This window comes from Hyla sarda, chromosome 1 (genome assembly GCF_029499605.1).
Source record: "Hyla sarda isolate aHylSar1 chromosome 1, aHylSar1.hap1, whole genome shotgun sequence".
Taxonomy (NCBI): domain Eukaryota; kingdom Metazoa; phylum Chordata; class Amphibia; order Anura; family Hylidae; genus Hyla; species Hyla sarda.
The window spans coordinates 207,999,379-208,009,726 of NC_079189.1; the positions used below are offsets into that span (position 1 = coordinate 207,999,379).

General features: G+C 42.1%; 1 protein-coding gene across 1 annotated transcript in view; it reads left to right on the forward strand.

The window, feature by feature from the left end:
* Positions 1-7,177, forward strand: part of LOC130356157 (ovochymase-2-like) — a 79,397-nt gene extending 72,220 nt beyond the window's left edge. The window contains exons 23-25 of the mRNA XM_056557314.1: positions 380-630; positions 3,688-3,839; positions 6,796-7,177. Coding sequence (XP_056413289.1) covers positions 380-630; positions 3,688-3,839; positions 6,796-6,987 — 595 coding nt within the window. The 3' untranslated portion in view covers positions 6,988-7,177. The remainder of the gene's footprint in view (positions 1-379; positions 631-3,687; positions 3,840-6,795) is intronic.
* The last annotated feature ends 3,171 nt before the right edge of the window (positions 7,178-10,348 follow it).

Here is a 10,348-nt window from a genome sequence, read left to right on the forward strand (position 1 = left end):
GGCATGTTCCCCCACGCATTCCGTAGTTTTCTGGCAACTTCATTATACTGTATTTCATGACATGTGCCAACATTGAGGGAGGGTATACATTGCCCCTTCATATGTATTTTTCAGTGTAGCTCCTTTGAGCTTTTTCATAGTTTAGTATGTACTTTGCTATTTTCTGTGAATAGTTTGTCTAGTAATAAAATTATATTATATTATATTCTCTTGGCATGGTAAGCTATAAAAGAACTAGGCATCATACCCACATAACAGTTGCTGGTTCTAGGCCACTGTTACCGGTTGTATCCCATTCACTTAATGCTGGACTCTGATGTAAACGTGAACATGGTTTAAATGTAATGTAATATGTAAGATATGTTTTTTTCTTTTGCAGTGCCCAGAAGATTAATTCATTAAGGGTCTGCTTTGTATCAGATTCTACTGAGACATGTGTTGGAACTGATGCTTTTATCAGACACGATGACTTTGTATATTCTCAGGACAATGCCTATTTTCATGATATAGCCCTATTACACCTCTCAGATAAGGTGTCCAATATACAGCCTGTCTGCTTGCCATATGCTGAGAAGATTGTTTCATCTGGAGAGATTTGCTATTGGGCAGGCTGGGATGCTGCTGAGACAGGTACAGTATCTCCATTGCTTCTAGTAACAGAAAAACAAATCGACACATAAATTATCTGGGGCACAGTTAAAAAATAGTGTCATCAGACATGCCCCATATTTACAGAAACGGCATGAATGTGTTGAAATTCTTTATATTGGGTGACAGCTCATCCATAAACATTAATGCAAGTTTGAATTTCAATGTGCATGTTCAATGCTATAGGGAGAATGTTTAATATACCGAGCTTTTTTTGTCTTGATGGGTTCACTGGTAACAATGAGCATCACTGCAGCTGCTGATATTGTAGAATTTCTAATTCTATGCAGGGCTGGCACTACCATAAGGCTGCTTAGGCTGCTGCCTTAGGGAACCAGCAGTGGGATGGGGCGAGGGGGGGGGGGGGGGGAATCATAAAAATCAAAATTTTTATGATCACCCCCTGATCCCTGATTCATATCAGAGACACTCCCTCATAATTTACAGGAGCAGGGATCTGGAATCCAAGCTTCTGTACTGTAGTAAAGCAGCACTTACTTGGCAAGATGCGCATGATTATGTCAACTCATCGTATGCACCCTGTAGGTGAAATCATCACCACATCAGGGACCAGAGGTGAAGAAGGCCCAGCGCTATACTGAATGCAAGCGCTTACCTACTGGGATAGAGCAGCAGCTGAAGCAGAGCATAAGGAAGCAGCAGAGTGATATATTGAAGCAATGTGGCTGATCTCCCTATTTGCGTTGTATTGGGGTGGTGGGACCTTAATAACCCACCACATATCCACCAGGGAGCAGCCTTTATATATTCACAAATACTGTATGCTCAATGAGAGTGAGCAGGCATAAAACTATAAATATGTATTTCAAGTATGAAAATGCTTTCCTATTGTTCGGAACAATGCATCATGCTCCCTGGAGTGCTGTTGGCTCTTTACTTTTTATGGCTTACCTATTGTGGCAGTGTGGCAAGGAAAGGGTGTATTTCCCTTGCTATCTCTGCAGAATGCTCCACCTGTGGCCTGATTAATGAGGTATCAGGAAGGGAAAGTGTGTGTTTAAAAGGAAAAGGAACAGAATAGTTGGGGCTCTTCCTAGGAGACAGCATGTGGGCTGTAGGGAAGAGACAGAGGCTGCTGAGGAGTACACAGCCCGAGCTGAGTGACTCAAAGAGAGTGACATGAATTGTGAGTAAAAGGTTGCAGGGGACATATGTTTAACCGGCTGAGGGTAGCTCAGCGGTTGTTAGTCAGGACAAGCTGATCTGTGTAGTCAGTGACCAGACGGTCTAGGATTTTGTTTGTTCCTGCTTTTTGTCTATTTCTTTCCCTGCAACCTGTGTAATAAAACTGGCAAGGTGCCAGATTTGCATTAGAACCGTTTGCTTGCTGGTTTATTGAGAAGAAACGCATCCTGTGGCGTGGTCCAGGACGATCCCCGAGCTAATCCCCAAGGAGGAATCCTTACACTATATATACCCATTTGGAGTGGGAGAGGATTCCATACCTACTATGGGGAACCCTTACCTACCTATCTACTGGAGGATTCCCTTCTTATTTACCTACTGACAGAATTCACTACATATCTATCTTACGTACCTACTAGCGGGATTCACTGCCTGCCTATCTACATACTTACAGGGGGATTCCCTATGTCCCTATGGGGGGATTCCCTACCTACCTAAAAGGGTAGGATTCCTACCCATTTACCTACTGGGGGATTCCCTACCTATCTACATAGATCTAGAGCAGGACCATTGGGTGACAGCTTCACATATCAGCAGCCCCAGCTGAAGCTAGTGGCTCAGCGAGTAGCATCTGCATTAAGCAGCAGCTTTGGGGTCTCGATCAACATGTCTCATCCTTCTTAGACATCTGGAATACCGGATGGCAGTGACAACACTACATGGGAAATGGCATCAGGATAGGCTGGGTAGGGAAGGGGGTTAGAGGCACCAAATCACATTGGTAAAAAGAAGAATCAGGCCTTAAAGCAAGTTAATGAACAGTCAGGGATCCAGGAGAAAAAAAACTAAATAGGATGGAAGAGAGACGGAGAAACAGGTATCAGTTCTGCTAAATGGGAGAGGTGAGCTACTGGGATCCCATTACTCCTCAATCATCTCCTATGGTAAGTGATGCTCACTACAGCACAGCAAGGTCTTGGCCAATAAGTAACAAGTAACTGATGTATTTTAAAATATGTTCTGCATGGCCCTGTGTGGCTGTTCAAACATCCATATTTAAAACTGCCACTTTCTGTACATCCTGCAGATTGTCAGCCTGTCCTTGATGTTTGAACCAATCTCACGACTGATTCCTGTTAAGGAGACAGTTGTGTCACTTGCTAGAAGCCTTTCTACAGAAATTGAACCACTCTCCTTAAAGTTCTTGATGATCCAATCAATTGCTGAATTAAAGGCAATCTTACAAGCAGCAATGTCCTTGCCTTTAAAGCACTTTTAATGCAAAGCAATGATAACTGCACATGTTTCCTTGGAGGTAACCATAGTTTACAAAAGGCGACAATGATTTCAAGCACAATCCCCCTTTTAATCAAAGTAGTCTGCTTTTGTAATTGAGTCAGTATGACATCAGCATGATATCAGTTGCCTTGTTGTAACACTTTCTTTTGAGCTACGCAAGAAGATTACCAAAATGACGTTAGCAGCTCATTTTGGGGCAGGCCTGAAATTCAGTGGAAATGTTTTTTTTTTGTGATTAAATGAATGCTCATGCCTCGGAATGAGTTTGCAATTTTTTGCAATTCATCTGACCACTCTTAATAACATTCTTTAATGCAAATTTTAAAAAATGGAGATGGTTGGCCCACTGCATGATGTCCACTAATGGAGCCTGACTGACCCCATTGACTTTGATGGAGTTGGTTGGGATTTTGTCTATTATGCTACTTGAAAATAACCAGACCAAAAATGTGCTTGCTATGTTTTTTGTCTAGTTACCTGAATGAGAGTAAACTTAGTCTTGGACAATTAATTTAAAAAAATACATTTGATATAGATCACAAAGCGTCTACTGCAGAATTTTGCAGCTCTAATTTAAAATATATTTTCCCATAGGAGGAGCAATTACCAATAAAAAATTTCAGGTGCCAATACCTATTATGCCCTATGAAACTTGCAGTCAGGCCGGTTTTTGGCAGAATGAATTAACTGTATCCATGGTTTGCGCTGGATTTGAATCTCCAGAAAGATTAAAGTCTACTTGCAAGGTAAGTTAAAATTAAAGGCATATGTCATAAATATGCCATTACTTTCTGATCAATGGGAGTCCACATTATGAGAACCCCAATGATCGGGAGAATAAAGGGGACGCAGCCCTAAAGTAACACTGCATCCCCTTCTGGGTTTTTCCCAGCAGCACTCCCAGCCACCTACACTGCTCAAAACAATAAAGTAAAAAGAAGGGGAAGAGCACTCCATAGCGTAATACAACTGGGCTCAGGTACAAACAGACAATATAAGAATGACCCTTACCGAAGGTGGTTGTGTGAATTCACACACAACAATGGTCAGCGTGATGTGAGCAATAGGCCTAGTCTGCAGCCTTCCCAGCCAGGTGAGCGATACCAAGAACGAACTTCCAGGATTGATGGGATTCAGCGGCGCTGACCAGGAGTAGACAAGTCAAGTAGGTAAGAGAAGAATGTATTTAAAATAATGCAACGCGTTTCACCGTACTTGCACTGCTTAATGCCTGATGAAGTTGCACAAGCGCGGTAAAACACGTTGCATTATTTTAAATAAATTCTTCTCTTACCTACTTGACGTGTCTATTCCTGGTCAGCGCCGCCGAATCCCATCAATCCTGGAAGTTCGTTGTTGGCAAAACAATAAAGGGAACACTTAAACAACACAATGTAACTCCAAGTCAATCACACCTCTGTGAAATCACACTGTCCACTCAGGAAGCAACACTGATTCACAATCAATTTCACATGCTGTTGTGCAAATGCAGCAGACAACATGTGGAAATTATAGGCAATTAGCAAGACACCCCCAATAAAGGATTGGTTCTGCAGATGGGGACCACAGACCACTTCTCAGTTCCTATGCTTCCTGGCTGATGTTTTGGTCACTTTTGAATGCAGGTGGTGCTTTCACTCTAGTGGTAGCATGAGACATAGTCCACAACCCACACAAGTGGCTCAGGTAGTGCAGCTCATCCAGGATGGCACATCAATGCGAGCTGTGACAACAAGGTTTGCTGTGTCTGTCAGCATAGTGTCCAGAGCATGGAGGTGCTACCAGGAGACAGGCCAGTACATCAGGAGATGTGTAGGAGGCCATAGGAGGGCAACAACCCAGCAGAAGGACCGTTACCTCCACCTTTGTGCAAGGAGGAGCAGGAGGAGCACTGCCAGAGCCCTGCAAAATTACCTCCAGCAGGCCACAAATGGGCATGTGTCCACTCAAATGGTCAGAAACCGACTCCATAAGGGTGGTATGAGGGCCTGACGTCCACAGGTGGGGGTTGTGCTTACAGCCCAACACCGTGCAGGACGTTTGGCATTTGCCAGAAAACACCAAGATTGGCAAATTCGCCACTGGCACCCTGTGCTCTTCACAGATAAAAGCAGGTTCACAGTTGACAGACGTGACAGAGTCTGGAGACGCCGTGGAGAACATTCTGCTGCTTGCAACATCCTCCAGCATGACCGGTTTGGCGGTGGGTAAGTAATGGTGTGGGGTGGCATTTCTTTGTGGGGCCACACAGCCCTCCATGTGCTTGCCAGAGGTAGCCTGACTATCATTAGGTACCAAGATGAGATCCTCAGACCCCTTGTGAGACCATATGCTGTTGCGGTTGGCCCTGGTGTCCCCCTAATGCAAGACAATGCTAGACCTCATGTGGCTGGAGTGTATCAGCAGTTCCTGCAAGAGGAAGGCATTGATGCTATGGACTGGCCCGCCAGTTCCCCAGACCTGAATCCCATTGAGCACATCTGGGACATCATGTCTCGCTCCATCCACCAACGCCACATTGCACCACAGACTGTCCAGGCCACCTGATCAGGAGCATGCCCAGGTGTTGTAGGGAGGTCATACGGGCACGTGGGGGCCACACACACTACTGAGCCTCATTTTGACTTGTTTTAAGGACATTATATCAAAGTTGAATCAGCATGTATTGTGGTTTTCCACTTTGATTTTGAGTGTGACTCCATATCCAGACCTCCAGGGATTGATAAATTTGATTTCCATTGATAAATTTTGTGTTATTTTATTGTCAGCACATTCAATTTCATACGATTAGTTCATTCATTCAGATCTAGGATGTGTTATCTTAGTGTTCCCTTTTTCTTTTTGAGCAGTGTAGTTATGCAGTGAACTGCAGCATGGTTCCATTCACGTCTTAAGCACTGCATGCCCCTTATTTTTAAAATTGGTGGAGGACATTGTTAATAAAATGATGGTTTATTCTAGCTATGTGCCATCAATTCGTGAGATGGCAATTTCCATTTAAGTTAGCCCATGGCTTGAGAGAACTCTTCTTTACCATAAATGTGCCGTTTGGATTGTCCAAATGGACATATTAAATCTATTGCACATTCTGAAGAAACAATAGGATCAAAAAGGTTTTCAGAAGACAGTCAGGAACTTAAAGGGGTTCTCCGGTGAAAAAACATTTTTAAATCAGATTTACAGATTTGTAAATTACTTCTATTTAAAAATCTTAATCCTTCCAGAACTTATCAGCTGCTGTAGAATCCAGAGGAAGTTATTTTCTTTTTGAATTTCTTTTCTGTCTGACCACACCGCTCCCTGCTGACACCTCTGTCCATGTCAGGAACTGTCCAGAGCAGGGACAATTCCCCATAGCAAACCTCTCCTACTCTGGACAGTTCCTGATATGAACAGAGGTGTCAGCAGGGAGCACTGTGGTCAGACAAAAAAGAAATTAAAAAAGAAAAGAATTTCCTCTGTATTATACAGCAGCTGATAAGTACTGAAGGGATTACGATTTTTAAATAGAAGTAATTTACAAATCTGTTTAACTTTCTGGCACCAGTTAATTAAAAAAAATTGTTTTCCACCAGAGTACCCCTTTAATTACATATATATATATACATATAGACAACTTTTTGCATCTCCATTGTAATTCCATTAATGTAGAATGTTTTATTACATAAAATTAACTGTTATTAAATATACTATATTTTCCAGAGCGGGGCTGAAGGAGCACTGATCTGCCAATCTGCTTCAAACTCTGTTTGGGAAGTTCAAGGAATCACAAGTTTTGGACCTAATAATTGTCTTGTGGAAAGGAAACCTCAGGTCTTCACCAGAGTATCAGCCTACAGAGAGTGGGTTGAAGACAACATAAAAAAATACAGTTACAAGAAAAACACTGCATAAACATACTATTTGGACTATTTAAGATACGACACACATAAGATCTTAATGCTTATGTTATTATGTAGGGTATTCTGATAATTGTAAACGGGACTCGTATGTATCTCATTTGCAAAATAAACAATATTGGCATATTTGATTTTCAAACAATACCCTTTATTTGTCATGACTCATTAAATACTTTAAGTTAAAGGGGTACTCCGGTGGAAAACTTTTTTTTTTTTTTTAAATCAACTGGTGCCAGAAATGTAAACAGATTTATAAATTACTTCTATAAAAAAAAATCTTAATCCTTCCAGTGCTTATTAGCTGCTGAATACTACAGAGGAAATTATTTTCTTTTAGGAACACAGAGCTCTCTGCTTACATCTCTGTCCATTTTAAGAACTGACCAGAGTAGTAGAAAATCCCTATAGCAAACATATGCTGCTCTGGACAGTTTCTAAAATGGACAGAGATGTCAGCAGAGAGCACTGTGCTCATGATGTCAGCAAAGAGCAATGTGTTCCAAAAAGAAAAGAATTTCCTCTGTAGTATTCAGCAGCTAATAAGTACTGGAAGGATTAAGATTTTTTTAATAGAAGTAATTTACAAATCTGTTTAACTTTCTGGCACCAGTTGATTTAAATAAATTAAAAAGTTTTCCACCAGAAACCCCCTTTAAACAGTTCTTCCTACCAGGTTGTTATTGAAGAGGTTCTCTGGTAGTTCTTTGTTTCCCAGGTTGAACACACATGGTAGGCCAATGCTAACTCCATGTAGCGGCTATATTTCTTTCTAATCCAATAGAAGAAGCGGCACTCCAGGGTCACAAGTAATAGTGTGGTTTTATTCACCCATCAAGTAACAGTGCTACATTTCGATCTTCACAATGAGACCTTTCTCAAGCACTATAATTTGATGGGTTAATAAAGCCACACTATTACTTGTTACCCTGGAGTGCCGTTTCTACTTCTATTGGATTTAATGTTCATGGGGCATCAATTCCTGCCCCCAGCAGCAGAGCACCCACCTGGACCTGGAGTCCTGTACACAGTGCCGATTCTTTCCCAGATACCCTACTATGTTTCTTTCTATGTGCAGTCTGTTCATGCTTGCTTTGCCTACAGAATGGTCACATGTCAGCCAAGGCCAATGCAGTAATGGGACAGTCCCGTTAAGGCAACAAAGTAATGGCAAATGCACGAGATCTCTCTGTGTGTCCAGACCCTGACTGCTCGCCCGAGCAAGCTCTCTTTCTATGTGACTGGGGGGGGGGCTCTGTAGAGGGGCAACAAAATAAAATTCTGCTCAAGGTATCATTTACCCTAAGGTGGGACCTGACCAAGACGATCTCAAAATGTAAGTGTATAGTAGTACCCCCAGTACACTAAGGATCTAATTAGCATAAGGATTAAAAGACTGCTTTCTACACAATGGCGCAGTGCTTCTGTATAACAAAGGTATTGTTTACTACATTGAAAGCTCTATTTAGCAGTGGCAGTAGTATCATATAGGCGAAGATGGTATCCTCTTAAACAATAGAACTTTGCTTGCGGATTCCGTCAGAAGAATAAACATGTTCATTCTTCCAGTAGAACTCAGATTCTCTGTGGAAATTCCATAAAAGAAATTTACTGTGTGAACTGAGCAGCGGAATTCCCATTGAATGCAATGGGAGGCTGTTGCAAGCAGAATACACATGGAATCTCCTTGTGTTAACCCAGCCTAAGAGTTAGGAGTAATGATCACATATACACAACATATTTCTCCAATGCCCTGGCACTGCCAATACCGGCCATCAGTCATCCTCCCTTAACTACATAATTTTCTAACCATCTCTGAATCTAAAGCCCCATTCCCTGGGGCAGCTGGAGCAGTTGACGTGTGTGGTCCCTAGGCTGCTGCAGTTAAGAAACATAACCACCAGGTAAGTGATAAGTTAGCATGTGGTCCACCTCGTGGAATCAACAAGACTTTTTACTGATGGGGTGGCTTAAAACCTGACTACAAAATCCATAAAATATTAGCTAGTTCCACATAACAATGGTGATTACCAAACAAACTATCATAAGTCAGTAGCAAAACAATAACAGTCAATCCATACTGAGATGCATGTGATGACTATTCATGTGGTGGGGAGGGGGGTGTTCACACTAACAATGCTTGCAAGTTTTGCCAGTGTGAACACTCCCCGCAACATTCCCCCACCACAGCCATCATGCCCCTCCATATATCTCCCATAGACATTAATGGAGGGGGGCGTGATGACCACGGTCGCCCGATGCCTAGCACAGCCGACATTGTGAACATAAATGCTCAGAATGCCGGGGTGCAGAGCAGGAGATCACAGGGATAAGATATCAAGGGGCAGAGTACCCCTTTAAATCTTTATTGTAGCTTTTAAAAGCAGGTTCACACAATGCTGGGAAACAGGCCTTTGGACCCGTTTTAGGCACATGCACCATTTGACACAAATAACATGAACAAAGTATAATAACATCCATTATAGACACACCCACAAATTATGTCACAGGGTCACAGGTGCATTTAAAATTAGCAAGCCTAAAAACAAGTCTACATGTTACACAAGCTAGATTGAACCCTATAATCACCAATACATGGTAATAGTAACATACTGATAGCGCAACACATATAGCTGAGACCAAAGAACAAAAAAAGTATGAAAAGATAAATAAACATAAATGTAAACAAATGGACAAAAATAAATACCACAAAATGCATCACTAATAGTGAAATAGCAATTCTTTGTTTTCTTTGTGATTATTCATACACATCAGTTCACGAGTCTCCAGTTTGAATTGCAATGATGACTCAAAATCTAACAGGTTTTTTTTTATGGAAATTGACTTCTTTAATATTAGTTCCAGCCTGATCTACGACATTTCTGGGAAGTTCAGAATCCTGTATAGGGATTAAATTATTAAAACCAGGTAGGTTACTTAGAGAATACAAGTAGAGAAAACAGACATGGTCGGACATCCACAATTTGTATTTTGATCTACATCTCAGCATAAATGCAAAAACTAACAGGGTGTTAACATACATTTTGATCAAAAAGTACAAGCCCACTCGTCACATCAAGGCCACCTATTTAGAGTGTGTCCCTGACATCCCTAGCATAAAATGGCATAGCACTGGGCGGCGACCACCAATGCCGCAACACCAGTGCCCACAGAGGGAGCGACCCACTGGCAGAGCAGCCCCAATGCCAGTCCTAGGGCAGCCCCTCCCCATAAACACGGTGCCACGGCAGCAACAGATGCCGCACAGCACTACACCAGTATGAACAAGGTATAAAAGCACACTTACCATGTACTCCCAGTCAGACTGGGAGACTGCCAGAAAGGAAGGGGCCCTGTGT